The sequence below is a fragment of the Rhea pennata genome, chromosome 2 (assembly GCF_028389875.1).
Source record: "Rhea pennata isolate bPtePen1 chromosome 2, bPtePen1.pri, whole genome shotgun sequence".
Lineage (NCBI taxonomy): Eukaryota > Metazoa > Chordata > Aves > Rheiformes > Rheidae > Rhea > Rhea pennata.
In genome coordinates, this window is record NC_084664.1 from 48,119,539 (window position 1) to 48,137,130 (window position 17,592).

Genomic DNA, 17,592 nt, shown 5'->3' on the forward strand with positions numbered 1-17,592 from the left:
TTGATAAGAAACTATTTAAAGTTCAGTGCCAAATGCTGTGTAGTGGTGTTTTGGGTTTTTTGTAATCCCCCCTCCCTCCACACTAAGGGCAGAACAATGCCATTGCTCTAGGTTTTCTAGAATTGTTGAAAGTTCATAGCTTATATATTAGTAGGTTTGACTAGTAGGAATGTGACCTGTTGCTTCAGACTACCTGAGGTTAATAGGCAGGCACTAGTGTTATAAAATCCTATGATCTTAAAAGGAGCCATAGCAACTAGTGATATGTCAAGTCTCCCCTACTCACATAAAAGCCAAAGGAAAATCCTGGGAAACTCCAGCTCCACCACAGACTTGGATTGCACAGTCAATCACTTTAAGGACAGCTCTAGGCACAACCACTTTAGTCATGGCTACCTGGAGTTAAGAGAACTTGCATTATCAGCAATAGCTCTGTAAGTGAATGGAAAGTTTATTGGACTGTTTAACTGAAACCATAGTGCACAGTGCAATTTGTTCCTTAGTCTAAAAGAGAGCTTTGCTCTTTCTATTCCATCCATCAGGTAAAATCCTCTGAGGGCAATGACAACTCAAAACTACATCCCTGTGTTAAGAGACTATTGAGCAATACTTTCACTTTTTTAAAAATTAAAGACTTCATCAGATTGAGATCAAAGTCCTTATAGTGAGAGCGCTTTGCAGTTTCGTTAAGAGAGCCAAAAGCTGCTTTCTGTATGAAGTTGTATCATGAGGGCAATTTTTTTGTGACATAGAGTAGCTTAAATTTTGACCAGGTATCTCTGAAAATGCATCATTATTTCCCTCCCACTAGGCACCCACTCCTATCAAAAAATAATCACCTCTTTCCTCGCTTGTCTGTTGCCCACCATGTCTATAATTCTAGCTGTTTTCAGTGTAAGTAGTCGAGCCTGTTCTATGTGAAGGCGGCATTCAGCAATCCAGTGGGCAACAACTTCCTGAAGAGACAAAATAAGGACATGAACATAAAGTCAGTTAAGGTCTCCTAGGTCGCTAGCATAACCTACTCTAAAGAAGACACCCCTCCCCCCCCCGTATTCCTCAGCTTATGCATTTCCAGTCATTTAGAGACATCCTTGTGCAAATTGGAGCTAGGCTGACATACACTCTAATACAAAAACACAATCCTCATCCGTTGACTGATACAAATGCAGCGGCAATCAGTTCTTGGCAGGAAAGTGCAAAGGGAAAAGAAAATCCAGATTCCAGTTCATCTTCATTTCCTTCATCTTCCTTTGGCACATTGCTTGCCAAAAATTTTCCTGAAGCCCTTCAGAGCCTACATTTTACTCCTTCCCTCCTTGACCTGATCCCACCACGTGCAGCTGTGGCTCTGCCCTTCCACAGTACAAAAGCAGGGGCAGGAGGGGAAAGAGGAGTGAGCGAATTGGTTCTGTTTCCTCCAGCTAATGATGGTGTGTCATGCACCCAGGCAAACAGCTGCAGGGTGGTGCCTGCTGCCTTTGTGCTTTTGCACTGATGATGAATTAGTAGCTCCCTTGATTCAAAAGACGTTTGAAATGTGGTATGCTTGCTTGCAATAAGGTCTTGGCAGCCCTTCCCTGCTGTTCTCACGTAATTCCGAGAACAGCCTGCATACCATGTTATAAAAATGTTCCGTGCAATGCCTGTTGGTGCTGAAGCTGTTCAGAGCCTGAGCCAGGCTCAGGCACAGACACACTTCAGCCTGGAGCGAGCACTTTGTAGCCCTGGTATGCCTGGGAGGGTGTGCGGCTGGGCAGCGCTCACTTCAGTGCAAGGCTGGGAGCAGCTTGGCTTAGCTCATGCCAGCAGAGGTGGTCTCAACCCGCGCAGCCCCTCGGGCAGTGACACAGCGCTAGGGCATCCAGAAACCCCCTTCTGCTGGCAGCTCCCAAGCTGTAACCCCCAAATGGGCAACGGTGACAGCCTGTTACCCAAGGCAGCCAACAGCTTCACCTCTTAAGTAAGTGCCCCAGAGCTCTAAAGAACCACTGCACCTACTTCAGCCATGAATTTGGCCCATAGGTCTTGTTTGTAGCTTTGTCAAACATACTAGTTTTTAATCTCAAAGTGCTTCCCATCAAACTGCTTATGTTAATTCAAGGTTATGATAGGGAGTTGAAATTTGGCCATGCCATGACTGGAAACAGATTATATATATATATATATATATAAGCTTACTCTCTCTGCATCTGTACAAACATTTTCTATAACCTGTGCCAGACACTAATTCAGTTTCCTCTTTCCATTGCCTTTGCTTGTTTTTCCCAATAAATTCATCTCATCTGTTGGATGAGAATCAGGAACACTTGAAATGTGATAGGCCAACTAGTAAATGCTAAAGATTCCTACAAAAAGCAAACTTACTTTTTTATTACTCCCCTTAATAAATAATAATAAAAAAAATGACTCTTTTTATCAGGTAACAGCATTTTAACACCAGAGCTAGGTAAAGAAAGACCAAAATCCCACCCCCATCTTGGCTCAGTCAGTACAAATAACTGATTGGAGAAATAGTTTTTTAGCCAGGTGTATGACTAGATCTTTGAATGTGTCTGGTCATCATGACCAGAGATATCTAGGCGGCAAATTTAATGCAAAACAGATTGTGGCTGCAAAAAATGTAAACTAAATGCCTGAAAAAAAATACATCCAAAAGGATCACAGAAAGCAGGCCAAAATTATACTAGCAAAACTGTTTTTGAATCCAACAAAGGATATCCGATTTGTTACAAGGAAACAAAATCCCTGTGGAGCACAGTTAAGAGTGGGAGCCTCACACTGATTTTTTTCCTTTACCATTTCAGCCATTGTTAATAACGGTTTAAGGCACATCCACTACAGTCTCCGTTATTAGAGTCACAAGGTTCTGTGTGGACAAAACAAAGATGTCTGAAGTATGTGAATTGAGACAAAGAGGGAACATGCTTACATGATGGTACAATTTCTTCCCAAAAGTCACTCTCTCTGCTGCACGCTGGCACAGTATCTGTAAAGCAGTTTCAGCTGCACCAATAGACCTCATGCAGTGATGAATACGGCCTGGCCCAAGCCGACCTTGAGCTATCTCAAACCCTCTTCCTTCACCTGGTTGAAAAGAAAAACATGCACAGGCAGATCACTTGATTCTTCCTTGAAATGATCAGAAGAGAAGTGACCACTTTGCAAGACAGCTAGAAGTGAGCTTTTTACACGTTTATTTTGCAGCACTGTTGGATTTGTTTACTTTTAACTTTAACTTAACTATCCATACTGACCCAATGTTAATACTACTTACAGCACACTAAGCTGGTTTCTGAGAGGGTCAGATATACTTGTTTTTAAATTAAAATGTTAACAAACTTACATCGAAAAATACATTTATGAGATCTGGTAAGAGAATCTGGGAGAAGAATTGAGGTTTCCAGATCTAAGGGCTACTGAAGCAAGAAGGCTCTCTCAGGGAAAGAAATAGAGCCAGGAGGAAACTATGTAAACCCTGGCTTCTCCCAAGTGAAAGAACAAGAGCAAAGTTCTCCATGCAGAAGTTTACAAGTGCCAGCCTGCTCGTTCGTTCTCTCTCTTTTTTTTTTTCTTCTTTCTTCTTCTTCTGTAAATCTGCAGGCACCCAGGCTCCTTCAACCACTTTTCTGCTCCAAACAAGTTCTATTCATGCAGCAGGCAGACTGCTAAAGGAAGAGTGGACTCCAACTTACATGTGTTTGAGACCTTGGTTTAACCAATTTTGACTGGACACATCTTATCTAAAGAACGCCCTATTAGCTGTTTGCAGTAACTTACGGTGACTTAAAAAATAAACCACTGTATCATAAAATTCGTGTCATCATTATATGTACTAAAATGGCATTAATACTGAAACTCACCCAGTATTATATTAGACAGAGGTACACGCACATCATTAAAGTGTATCTCAAAATGTCCTCCGTGGATCTCATCTACAGATACACAGAAAACAATACCAGGGTAAAACAAAGGAGGATAATGCATGCATTAAAAAAATACAGGCCTTCAACTCCTATCCCTTTTTCTACACACGCATTTTCCTGGTCTATTTCATATATAACATTTATTAATATTACTGCAATCCCTGAGATGATTGCTAACAAACCAATACAGATATAGCAGATAAACATGGTCTCCTCACCCAGGTAGCCAAACACTGAGAGAGGTCTTATCAGCTTCAGCCCTGGAGTGTCCATAGGAACAATGATCATACTGTGCTGCTTGTACCTGATCAAAACAAGAGGAAAAGGTTCTGATCAACTTTGGGCTTCCTTGTGATCCCTCCCCCCCCCTCACTTTTTATGTTCTAACCCCAACTTAGCATTTGCCTAAAGCAATTGTTGAGATTTACCTCTACTGACTGCAGCCATCCTGTCTGCTTGCAGTGTGGCGTGCATAGTTCAATGCCCCTTGAACCACCAGTCAAGAAGCAAAAAGGTGCTACTGGCATCTAACATACCATGACTGAAAAAAATATTAATTCTGTATACATTTCTAGCACCTGGTTCTGTATCATCCAGTCCATTTCCCTTTTTCCCTGATAAAAAGAAATCCTCCTTTTTGTTCTCAAAACATGTTTATCATCACCACCACCATTTTGGCTTGCCAACAGTTTAGAAAAATAATCTCATTTTTTAAATGTCTTCAGAATGTTTAAGCGCAGTTATTAGTCACACAGGACTGGAGACAATCTCCCAGGTGCCTGAATTCAGTTCTAGTTCCAGCAGGCACAATATCACATAGTCCCCTCCATGAACTTTTGTTCATCTTCCAAAAGCTCAGCCTCTGCCTGCACAGCCACAGGACAAACATCCAGAATACTGTAAGAAAGCTACTGTTGACTCCCAAAGGCACCTAGTCAAATCAAAACTTAAGATTATCAGTGGAATTTGGGCTCAAATCCAACTAAGAGATATGACTGTTTCCCATTTTATGCATCACAAGCTGCATGATTTCAGCAAAACCAGCCACAAGGCGTACTGTTCATCACACGCCTAAGTTCTGGTAAGAGGCAATTTTAGTTTTGTAGTAACAGTTGAACAACAGGTGACTTAGTATTTCTTTCAAACAGAAAGAAAGAAGCATTATATTTACATGTACAGGAATGTGAATGATTAGATTGATTAAAAACATGTCATGTTCTCTGCTCATATAATTCAGAAGTATTATATGTTAAATGTCTTGTTTCATTCTCATTTTTCTACCTGAAGATAGTTTTCTGAAAAACTCAGTATATAACTTCAGGTCTCTGACACAGCACTTGTATTCATTCCATTCAGGAAAACTCTGAAAAGGCTTGTTTTTATTAATTATCATTTAAGCAAGTAATTCTTCCTCCTGTTAAAAGTGGTTTAAATACTACACTTCCGAAGTAATTTGTTGGTCAGAGATACTGGAAATCTCTAATTAAACAGGAAAAAGGGGACTATGCTACGAATGTGAGAGTATAACAGCCCAAAAAGTGTCAGATGCATTTGGATACAAATTCTTTTTCACCCTGAAAAAGAACCGACTCTGCTCTCCTCCTCCAGGTTGATCCCAGCAGAGGGTCAGGATGTGTGCTAAGGGGACCTCATGTCATAGTGATGGCATCACCAGGAGAGGGCAACACACTGATGCCAGTCGTGGCACAGAATAGGACATTTAGCAAAAAGGTGGCCATGCGCCACGGGTGGCATGGGGCGCCTCCTGCTCCCACCCACCTTGCCCATGCACAAGGACCAGCTCTGCATGCAGAACGCACATCCGCACATCCGTCAGAGCTTGCTCACTGCTAGAGTTTCACAACCAGTTTAAGTCAGCGTAAGCCGACACTGCAAGCAAAGGAAGCTGTCGCGCTCTCCTGCGGTTTGAAGAACAGATCCAGATTAAAATGAACGTGGCCAAGACAAAGTTAGTGAACCCAAAACATATTCCTGATCCAATTCATCACAGAGCTGCAAAAAACACTTGAGCTAGTGCAAGAGAGGAGAAAGCACATGGCTGCAGCTTGGTAACATTGAGAAGTTTGGGAGGTTTCAGCTGACATCAAAACAGGAGCTTGGTCAGCCATGTTTTTCTCTAAACAGACACACCACAGAGGGTTAAAATTCCCCTGTAAATCATGACCACATCCAACAGATCAAGGCAATTAATGTTATTCCACTTAACGAAGTGGAATAACACTTTTTGTAAGCAGTGAATCCTCTGGGAAACAAAGTTTAGGTAAATCTTTGGATATCATAGGTATCCATACCTGGATGCTGAGGAATTTTTCGTTTTGCCCATTACTATCGCAACTTTGCAATTTGGATTCCCAGCACCTTAAAAAACAAACAAACAAATACAAACATAGTTTTCAATACAAAAATTTCCACATAGAAGCAAATGAAATTTCATATTAATAGATCGTACTCTCTTCCTTTCGTGCTACGAGCAAAAGCATGCCGTCCATTTCTGTGTTTATACTCCGAGTAATCAGACTGAAAAAGAATATATCTTATTGCTTAACATGTAAAAGGGAGTTGATTTGCAGGAGGAGAACAATCAAAAGCCAAATATCCAAACCCTCCACGATCCATCTCCATTATCTATTCCTATGAAAGCAGAACAAGAAGGTACTTGAAAAGGAATCTAATTACCTCCGTCTCCACTACAGTTAAGCAAATAAGTGCGATATAACAGCACACCCAAAGGTTAGATGCTGACATTTCAAAAGCAAAACTTCTCAAAGATATAAAGACTGGAGAAGCTATGTAGTACATAGTAATGAAATGCTGACCACATTATAGCCATCAAATTAGGCAAATAAGTCCATCATAAGGGTTATCATGACTTCTTTGCTGCTATTCCAGCATATCTTCTCTGGAGTGAAGGGATTTTCCCCCCTTTATGCAAATTATTATGGTTTATACTTAAAAAAAAAAAAAAAAAAAAAAAAACTCAGTGGAAATTGTAATCTTAAAACATGCTAGCATTTCAAGACACTGACATTATTTGATATATGTTTTTGTAGCATGAAAACTAGAAGTTTATTGGAAAAGTCCTAAAATAAGATTCTACCATAGTTTAAAATGCATCATATTTCTAAGACAACTTAATCCCCACCATTTTCTTTCTTCAAAAGTTTCTTAGTAAAAAAGCGTGCTCTCATTTCTTTCAATGTCTCACATGGACAATAAATCCACAAAAAAGAGGGCAGGATTATACTAGACATATGTGACAATCAGCAAAATTTCTTTTGCTACCTCAATAAAGATGATAAGCTTCATAGAGATAAAATTCAAGACCTAATCTCCACCAACTTCTCCTATGTTGATGTCAGAAACAATGATGACTATCTAAATTCTCTGGCAGCTGCTGTCACAGGGTTTGGGACAGCCAAACCAGTCTAGACAACACATCCACCTGGCTTTGAGAAGAGCTACTTCCATGTTAGAACAGGCACTGTGACAGCTGGCAAGTCTACTACAGTGGGAGAGAGATTTATTTTGATCTGATAACCTTGTCTGTTTTGAGGGCCAGACTGCTGGATGTTTACTTTCCTCTTCTGCAATATGCTATTCATCTGTGGCATTAAAAGTGAGATTATTTGTGGCATGTACCCCATAAACTGTACAGCACTAATGTGCTAAAATATCTAAGTGAAAATCAGGGAGGGGAAAAGAACTACTTTGGTAAGAGAAAGGGGTTTCTCAAACAGATGTCCCATTTGGGCAACTACAGCAAGCAGATGACCAGCTGACAAATAAAACAGTGAATGTTTTACAATATACTGTCCCGCAAAGAGAAACGCTATACTCTTAAGGCATATATGACTTTTCTCCTTTTCCACAGCAGGTAAAGAATTGCACAAGTGGCGTTTTCTAAATCATCTTCATCTTGAAATGTGGTTTATAACAAAAGATATTTTGTCTTTCTGGAATGACTACTTAAACAGTTTTATAAACTATCCTCAAGTCTTATCTCAAAAAAAGACAGAAGCATTACATCACATTCTTTGGAAAAAAAAAATCAGAAGAAGCTTTTATGTTAAATCTAGCAAAGAGTTCGTAGAGATCTAGACATTTGGTTAAAAGTCCTAAATCACTAGTACAAATAATTTCTTGGAAGGCAAATGAATAGTTCCGTTTCATATGCATCTCTGAACATGCCAAAAGACGAGAGCTTCCTAGCCTTTCCACTCCTTAGAGCCTAAAGTTCTGAAAACACCAAACGAATTTTATCCAACATTGGCCATAAATGCTAGAAATAACTTCTCATCTAAAGCAAGACTCTGGCAGACTCCAATGCTTTGGAAAAAATGCAGAATGCCTGAATGAAATAAATCTGTCACTTGTTAATGACATTTTTATGTTACTTACAGGAATCAAAGAAGTTGCAGGAGGATGAGGGGATGAGTAGGAAAAAGCCTGTCATTTTTGCAGGAATTTGAAGTCTTTTTTTTCCAGAAATTCAAAATTCAACAGATAGAGAGAGTAGACATTTTAGAAGGTCAGCTTTAAGCATATATCCATATTAATAAGCTTTTGTACAACTTTCTTATATATATATATATATATGGTGTGTATATATATATATACACACATATGTCTGCACAACTTGTCCAGAATTCTAAACTCCAATGCTGATGCATTTTTAAACATTGTAAGCTTAGACAACATACTATATTTTTAAATCTTTCAATGCACTCACATAAGCATGTAAAAACATACTTAAAGGGTCGATCACGGTCCTAACAGAAGCCTAACCTTCACTATCAGAGGGTATAAAATGCTTAAGATTAGACTTTCACACAATCAAGTTACATGGGTTCTGTGTTGGTAAGAGCACTACACATGGCAGAGGCATGGACGGTACAACCTTTCCTTAAAGAAACTGCCATATAACATGGTTTCAAAGGCCAACAGAACTTAATCTTTGCAATCTAGTTATCTGTTCTTCAGTGTCCAGTCTTCAAATTTTTAGCTAAGAAGGCTATGGCAGGATAACCTACTACCTGAATGCCCAGAATAACTGTGTCTTGTCATGCTGGCTGCTACACTGGTGAGCCTGAGAAGTTGCCTCTCCCTGCTAAAGATCTGAGGTGACTTTTCAGACTTGGCAGCTTCCTAGGAGGGTACTGACAATTACGCGTTCTCAACACTCCTGCAAGCAGAAACTGGACTGAGTACGGCAGATGGCAGTGAGGTATTAGCTACTGTGCTATGAAGAAGGTCTTCTGCTGGAGAAAAGGGGCCCCCAAAAGGCTGCAGTATCGTCCATCCACTGGCATAATCCAGTTTTATAGTTTTCTCTCACCTTCCCCAGCCAGCACTGCTGGATGTCGGGTTCACATACGGTAGAGATTATAAGGTGGCCATGGTAAATTGACTACAACCAGAAAAGACAGCAGCAACACTAGAAAGCAATGCAGGCTTCTGCCACAAAACACTGAGGGCTATTCAATTCTGCCATTGAATGTGGCCTCTAGATACTCCCAGCTAGAGTTCACAGCCTCTGATGGTGCCAGTGAAAGCAGTCACTGCACTTTTAAAGATTTTTTTCCCCACCTTCATCCCATTTTTATACAGCCGCAATTGCTTCTTAGTTAAGCAAGATCCATTTTGCAATCACTCTCTTATTTATTAAATGTTTTTTGTATTTTTTGAGCCTAGAAGGCTATACTAAAATTACTATTACACAACTGTAGTATCTCTGTACCCTTTCTGGATTATTGTGTCCTCCCTGTAGCCTGTAAAATTATGAGGACTTGAGGCACACTACAGTATTTACATGAGTTGCCTTCCTATAGCCTGCCCACAGGACCTCTTAGCCACTGATAACACAAACATTTTTTCCCCAGTCACTGCAGAGATGTATTTCTTCAAGAGTCTTCTCAATTCTGATTATTTTCTCTTGTTGGGCACCACATGGAAATGAAGACCATTTAGGAGAACAGCAAGATAGACTCCAATTTTTAAAGAGAATAGCTCAGGCCTCTAAGCAATGATGTTCCTTGCAAGAAGCAGGTATGCTAGAAGTCACTGAAATGTCCTTATCTGCTATTGCGAAGAACATGAGTAAAGTGCTGTGGTAACTCAACATGAAAGCATGATGAATGATCCTGCAACACTCTTTCTATAGTCTAATTCTTTTTTTCAACCTATTTTGCTTTCTTTTTGTGAATTCAAATGCAGCTAGAAGCACCGGTAAGCACCTGCCTGTTGCATTCTTAGTAGCCCATTTTGAAATTGTTTCCTTTCACATATTACAAAACAGTTTAAACACAGACAGACTGCACAGTTCAGCTGCAGCACATCTACTTTTTTAGTCAGCATGCCAAAATGCAAAATCTGACCTGTGGTCTGCCCCAAACTTCTGTTATTTGGTATCAGTATTAAACTCACTAGACTGCTGCTACAGGATATAGGATAATCCATACAGAACAAACCCTTTAGCAGACTACAGGAGGCTCCAGGTACTCTGCATACACAAGAAAACAATTTAATGCTGAGCAGACTGTGCAAATACAAGTAACATACAGTCATTTTAGGAATTCTTAATATGAGAGTCTAAGCCCCAGTGCAGAGATAACAATATCTGCATGTGACTGCAGAACTTTTCCATCTTCCCTTTCCTGTAACTGTATCAACTTTTTATAATCTAGACAGCACACTGCCAATGGAAGGAACACTGGCTCACGGAAGGAACAGGATCTTTTTATTTTTCCTCTTGCCTTCCTGCCTTGCTTATCAAATACTAACTTGATTATGAGTCTAACTTTAGCAACGTTCAAGTCTCTAAGAACTCTCTCACAGGGTGCAGGGCTATCTGCTTATATCCTGGTTAAAACTTACCACTTGCTTTCATGTCTTTTCCCTACCATCTTCCTGGTTTTGTTCACTGTCACATAGCCACATCCTGAAAGAGCCACCCCGCAATCCCTCAAAAAACAGAACGCACTCCTCTATTATACCACACTAAAAAGTTACTTATAATGGCATACAAGGGTCTCTTAAAACCTTGTATGGGCATCCATCAAAACTACAGCATGACCCCCAACGAAAATATATACTGATTCTCTATTGGTGACCTCGCCCCAAGCTGACCTCCCCTGATTCTCTCCTTTACAAGCTTAGAAAGTATAATTTGTTAAAAAGCTTTTGATTTTGCACAAAATGTTTGGGCTTTCAGGTAAAAACTAGCTATTACAGTAAGAGAGTCTCAGCATTCCAAAGAGCACTTGCATTCTAGTTGGAACAGGGAGCAAGGCAGGAAATGAGAGTGAGTCCATACTGAGAAGGGTTTTCAGAAAAGCAGGACCTTTTCGTGGCAAGTTAAAATGAAAGTGCAACTGACTTCCAGATGAGGGTGTGGTGCTGGAAGACAAAATGTAATGTGTCAGACCAACTCAGACCATTTCACTAAAGCACATCTCAATTGCAGTACCTGCTACCAGTCTGCTGACAAAAGGTTAGTTTTCTTTTAATTTTTTTAATTTTCACTGATCTGTATATGAATTGTGATGTACTGACCTTATGTGCAAGCAGAAGAGGCAGGATTTGCTCTTACTGGAAGCTATTTAAGTTGGCTTTACAGAGAATCATGATTTCACTCAGGCATCTCCTTTTTTCAAGTTTTAAAATTGATTTGTTAAGTAGAACTGGTTACTGATCAATTCATTCTAAAGGAAATATCTGTTTGTTTAAACTGGGAATATTAACTTCATTTAAAATGTATTCATACAATCCCACATCAAGTTCAAACATACAGAAAAACTGAAGCTGGTAACTCCTGGAATAATTCTGCAAAAACCATGCAAAGCTGTCTATTAATATATCTCCTACAAAATAGGTGTCTATTGGAATGAACAGAAATGACAAAAAGGAATAGGAATGTTAGCCAAAACATTACTGTATTATTTTAAGAGAGAGAAATAGCAATTGTTAAAAGTGTTAGATAACAAATTGTTTCTGCCAAAAATTCAGATCAGCCAAAATCACAGCCAGGCAGTGGAGCATGCTCCCTGTCACAGCCAAACTGCTTTATGGCACCCAGACTTATTCAAGTTTGCACCAAAAATTCTGTTTATCATTTTGCTTTCAAATATATATGCCAGTGCTCCAGTTTGATTAAACATTCCCAGATGGGTCCTCTTACAAGTGTTCACAGCACAGCCAAATCTTTTGCATTTAACTTTTAATTTTCTTCTGATCTTGGCTAAGACTCTCTGTACTGCAGTTTCTGTCCTGGTTGAACAGAAACGTTTGCTTCTTATGTTTGAATCTCTCCTAGGAAAGTACTATAAAGCCACAAAACATTGCTGCTGTTGAAAAATCCTGCTAACATGGGCTGCTGGCCATGGAATGCATACCCATTGCCAAACCAAGGAATAGAATCACTTTATTTTCCATTCTGGACACCTCACGGACACAACAATAAGTGTCAGATGACAAGACTCAAAAAGTAATTATTGTGTAAAGTTAAGTGGGAAGTGTTTGGAAATGTCAACATGAAAGTCCAAACAAAGTAATTAAGCAAAAGTCAAAGCGCAAGCCAAATAGTTCATTTCTAACTAGCATACATCTTTAAACTTAGATAGATGATTCACTGAAAAAAAAATAAGTATCAAGCAAGGCTGGAAATTAATCATTCCTTTCTAATTATTTAGTGTGTATCCCTGAACATGAGAGCAAGCAATCAGTAATTTATTCTTACTGGTAGACAGAGAACACTCCAAAAATCTTTGAAGAGCTACTGCTTACAAGGGTTTGGCAACCCTTCATTTAAACCTTCCTTTAAAAAAGGGAAATATTATTTGGAATTTTTTCAAATTTGAAAATGCAAAATTGTAGCTCTTGACAGAATATCATATAAGAATCTGTTTTCAATAATACTAGCATCAAATTCTGAAATATTTCCGGGTATGAGAAAGGAACATGTTTTTCATTTTCAGCCTTTTGCCACTGTTACCGAGAAATCTTAATCCCATTTATTTCAAGAAAATGGGGTACTACAGGGCTGTAGTTTTCAGCAAGGAATTTCAGCAAATTAGTAAATGAACACAATTACAGGAAGAAAAGAATATACTGTGGGACATGGCTTGCCTAAGATTTAATCTGAAGATAAGAATACTAAAACTTCAACCTTAAACAGGCAGTGAGAATATAACCTTCGTGTCTACTAAACATGTCATGAGATGAACTTGAATAAACAGCTGAATTGTTCCGAAGTGTTTGGAATTTGTGGGCTGTTTTGTACACGATAAGATTCCTTTCCATACATAACATCCTGAGAAGTTTCCAGCCCTAAGATTCAGCATACCCGCATTAATTTGACTCTGTAAGAAATTCCACTCGGGCATAAAGCCATTCACTGCGTGGGATGGTGACTAAACTGAGTAATTCTGTTTCACCACTGATTCCACTAAACAGCTGTGCTTTAAGTGATTGGTATGTATACATGTGCCTGAGAAACAAACAAGTGCACTCTTCCTATATTATACTCGCATCCCAAATCTGCCAAAATATATGAGAGTAGGCACAGAATACTACTACTTTCCTCTCAGCTTTAAAACTATTAGTATTCCTTACCCACTATATGGTAATATTATCCAGAGCTTTTAACCAGTACGGCTTTGCTTTGCTGAGGCTGTATAGAGAAAAAAGCGTAATTAAAACTCTATAGGGGTGCAGACAAATTTATTTTGCAATAAAATATAGTCATACATAATTAACTCAGAGCAGTTTAAGCAATGATGGCTCCTCAGCTGAAACGTAACCAATGAAGTGCACTCCAAGCCTCCTGCAGTCTCAAACACTGAGGTTAATGAAAGCATTTCAAGTGAATCCATTTCACTTTGCATTGCATAGATATGGTCAGTGGCCCATGTCATATGAGAAGCTGAGACTTGGTCTGTTCTGCCTCTAGCACTGTCTAGCTCTTTGTACCAGCTCTAGTACTTTTACTATTTGCAAATGCAATCTTAATATCTAACTTGTTTAAATTTGAGATTTATAAGCAACCCTGAGAAAGGATTTTAGGTTTCATCATAAATTTTAAAATTTGGAAGCAAGTTGTATTCTTTTTCTTTGTCTTGCAGCTTTTGCCATAGGCTGGGATATGAACAACTCAAGTGATTACTGGAATGAGGACGAGAGTGATCTCAATTCTGTGATAGATTACAACACGTATGAGTTGCTTTGTGAAAAGGATGATGTAAGAAATTTCAGTAAATTATTCCTCCCTGTGTTCTATGCATTGGCTTTCACTGTTGGAGTCGCTGGAAATTCATTAGTGGTAGCAATTTATGCCTATCTGAAGAAACCAAAGACTAAGACAGATGTGTACATCATGCATCTGGCCATTGCTGATTTGCTGTTGCTCTTCACTCTCCCATTTTGGGCTGCAAATGCAGTGCAGGGATGGGAACTTGGAAACGCAATGTGCAAGCTCACTTCTTCTTTATACACCATGAATTTCAGCTCTGGCATGCTGTTCCTGGCCTGCATCAGTGTGGATAGATACAGGGCCATTTCCAAATCTCAAGGTCACAGAAGAGCTGGAAAACCGTGCAGCATAACCTGTATCTGGGTCTGGCTGTCTGCTATTGTGCTCAGTATCCCTGAACTGATATTTAACCAAGTGAAGAAGTACAATGACAGGAATGAATGCCTTCCTGTATTTCCCGCGAACACAGAAACACTCTTAAAAGCAGCCATTCAAATCCTGGAAATTATCCTGGAATTTCTGCTTCCTTTCCTGGTAATGCTGACCTGCTATTCAGCCACTGCTAGAGCAATCTTTAGATCTCCAAATGCCAAAAAGTCTAGACCCTTCATAGTTCTGTTGGCAGTAGTGGCCACTTTCATTATTACTCAACTGCCTTACAACATTGTTAAGTTTTGGCGTGCCATAGATATCATCTACCTGTTGATTACTGACTGTGATGCAAGTAAAACTATAGATGTTGCACTCCAGGTAACCAAGAGCATAGCTTTGTTTCACACCTGCCTGAACCCTCTTCTGTATGCCTTTCTGGGTGCTTCTTTTAAAATGCATATTATGAAAATGGCAAAAAATTATGGATCCTGGAGAAGACAACAACAGAATGGAATAACAGAAGAAATTTCTATGAATTATGAAGACCATACAGAAGAAACAATTAGCTTCACTATATAGACAATCAATTACTTTCATTTTCATATATACAAAAGGAATTATTTACCAATTAAAGGGGTATTATTTCCACATCGGTTTTGCAAGTTAACCTTCAGATGAATTTCTGGACCTACCAACTAGCCAAGACACTACAATGCTGTTCAAAACGAAACATGTTGATCAAAAACAAGCATCAGGCACGAACTGTATACTAAGAGTGCTGGGAACAACTGGAAATAGTTACTTTAAAAAAAAAAAAAAAAAAAAAAGATTTAAAAGGGTCACAGTACTAGGCTATTATATAGCTGAGTAATCAACAATCTGTACATGCTTAAAATAGAAAAAGAAACCAACAGCAATAAAACCACAGTACAGGAACTTTTATACCAAAAGTTAGTAATTTTCATGCCTTTAAAATGTAACATGGTAGGTGCGTTTCTGCATTTTGTAACAGCTTAGAATGTTTGCCTATAAATATTTTCCATGCTTTTCCCTAACTATCATACCATATCATACCCTTACAGCAATGAATGAACCGAGGCATCAGTTCACAGCTGAGAATTAAGTTAGGAAAAAGGAAGAAGAAAAAAGCTATTATGAGTTTCCACATATACATAGCAACATCAACATCCCTCCATGAAAATCAACAACTCCTTCTCTGTAACTACCTAATTTCATCTCTCCCTTTCATTTTCTGCTCACTCTGGACTTTCAGCAAGCCCAGTGTCAAGAAGCACATTCCAGATCTCTGGTTCCAATTCTAGATTCATACGATGTGATTATCCAGGATCTCATATTCTTATCACTTCCTAAAAAATGGCTAAGCTTTCCTCTCACTCTTACATAATCCTTGGGCAACAAGTATCAGGCAATGTAGGAATGGCCTTACATTTTTCAGCTATCGCATATCTTAATTTTGAACAGGAGCCCTATGATCTATTACAAAAATATAGACTTTTTATATGTACCTTTATTGCATGTCTGTGGATTTTACAGGTGTCATATGGGCTCTGAGCTTTTATACCTAGCTCAGATAACTCAAGAATAACTGAAAGAAGAGGTTAAACTATATGTAGTAGAGCCAGATGCAGACAGTTATAGTCCTTAAGAAAGAAACTAATGACAGGGAAGAACTGACCTGTGAAAGCAAGAAGGTAATTGTTTTGAAACTGTTTGTTCTTATGTTACAGTTAAGTACTTAATGAATAATACGCTGCTTTTCTGCTCTCCATAGTCTATTTATCTTCAGAGAGCCACATCCCTCTTGTAACTAAACTAATTCCATTTGATATCCAAGGATAACCTCAAGAAAAAAATCTTACGCAGCTGATACAGGAAATAATGTAACAAAGTCCCTAGAATAAGAAAAAAATAGATAGCCACTGAATTCCTAGAGATTCTCACAACAAAAATAGTATGAGGAAAGACATAAGTTGGTAAAAGACTGCAAGAGGGAACGTAGAAGGTGGGGGGCCAGTATTCCACAACGGGGAAATTACACATTGTTCACTTAATTAATGTTGTTAAGAGAGGCAGTGTGCTGCAGATTTGCCCAAGAATTGCATGGTTAAATAAACAGAAGATTCTGTTTACTGTGATAAAAGAAATCAACAAGTGTGTGCGTATATACAAAAACGATCTACTTCTTCAATCTTTTCAGTTGTCTTTGCTCTGCCCAAAGTTCTAACAACCACTCATATTCCAAGTGTTATTCCTCTAGAGTATGCATAGAACTTAAACTATTTCCTTGGCTATACAATGGCACCATATGAAGATTTGGCTTTGTAAATGTCAAAATAGTACAAAGTATTAGCAAGAATGTAAGAAAAAGTTTTAATCTTCTGACATAGGGCCTGGAATTTCGAGTAGGAATTTGTAAAACAATTAAACACTGCAATAATTATAATCTTCTACAATAAAATATATGAAGACATAATAAAATGTAAAAATATGAAACGAGCATTGGCTTCCAATTTTTTGGCTATCTTTATCTTTGCTTTGTTTTAGTAAATATTGACATCTGTCATCACAAGTGTGTAATTATCTATCGCAAAGGCTAGAGGCCTCACTTCATGAATGAGAAAGGTTCTGCTTCCTGGTAGAGCTCACAGTTGGTGGGATGCACAATCCTTCATAGAGTAGTACCAAAGCTAACCCTGGCCAGAATTCCAGGAAAACAGCAGTTTTCCATGAGTTTCTAGAAACATTTCAACTGTATTTATACATTAGCTTTCAAAGTGAAAAGAGGTGTTACACCACACTGCCCCACATCATCTACTGCTTATGAAAGCCAGCAAGAATCTCTCATTCTTGGACACTGCTCCTGGTTACATAATTATGGACTAGAAGAAAAAGTTCTAAAATGACAGAAAGCGAAAAACAGTCGCATAAACAAGACACAAGCCTCTTCTCTCTCGTTGGATGGCAGAAGCTTACAGAATTTCTATCCAGTATTTTGCAGAAATACAA

General features: G+C 38.8%; 2 protein-coding genes across 3 annotated transcripts in view; one reads left to right on the forward strand and one right to left on the reverse strand.

Annotated features, from left to right (window-relative positions):
* ACAD11 (acyl-CoA dehydrogenase family member 11) overlaps positions 1 to 17,592 on the reverse strand; it is a 36,982-nt gene that overhangs the window by 3,610 nt on the left and 15,780 nt on the right. Inside the window, exons 14-19 of the mRNA XM_062569421.1 lie at positions 6,239 to 6,305; positions 4,145 to 4,230; positions 3,864 to 3,935; positions 2,933 to 3,087; positions 840 to 956; positions 287 to 396 (exon numbers count right to left, since the gene is read on the reverse strand). Coding sequence (XP_062425405.1) covers positions 287 to 396; positions 840 to 956; positions 2,933 to 3,087; positions 3,864 to 3,935; positions 4,145 to 4,230; positions 6,239 to 6,305 — 607 coding nt within the window. The remainder of the gene's footprint in view (positions 1 to 286; positions 397 to 839; positions 957 to 2,932; positions 3,088 to 3,863; positions 3,936 to 4,144; positions 4,231 to 6,238; positions 6,306 to 17,592) is intronic.
* On the forward strand, positions 11,360 to 17,047 carry ACKR4 (atypical chemokine receptor 4). 2 transcript variants are annotated; one of them, XM_062569423.1, is made up of 2 exons: positions 11,360 to 11,436; positions 14,040 to 17,047. In XM_062569423.1, the coding sequence occupies exons 1-2, from the start codon at positions 11,360 to 11,362 to the stop codon at positions 15,142 to 15,144; spliced, it is 1,182 nt and encodes a 393-aa protein (XP_062425407.1). In that variant the 3' UTR covers positions 15,145 to 17,047. The 2 variants fall into 2 exon arrangements, with proteins under 2 accessions (XP_062425407.1, XP_062425406.1); XM_062569422.1 differs by having other exon boundaries at positions 11,384 to 11,436; positions 14,066 to 17,047.

Bases quoted from the DNA above. Each gene is read 5' to 3' on its own strand.
- ACKR4 (XM_062569423.1), top strand. From the start codon at position 11,360: ATGTGTCAGACCAACTCAGACCATTTCACTAAAGCACATCTCAATTGC. The intron at 11,437-14,039 runs GTTAGTTTTCTT...TTTGGAAGCAAG, and splicing joins TACCAGTCTGCTGACAAAAG to TTGTATTCTTTTTCTTTGTC.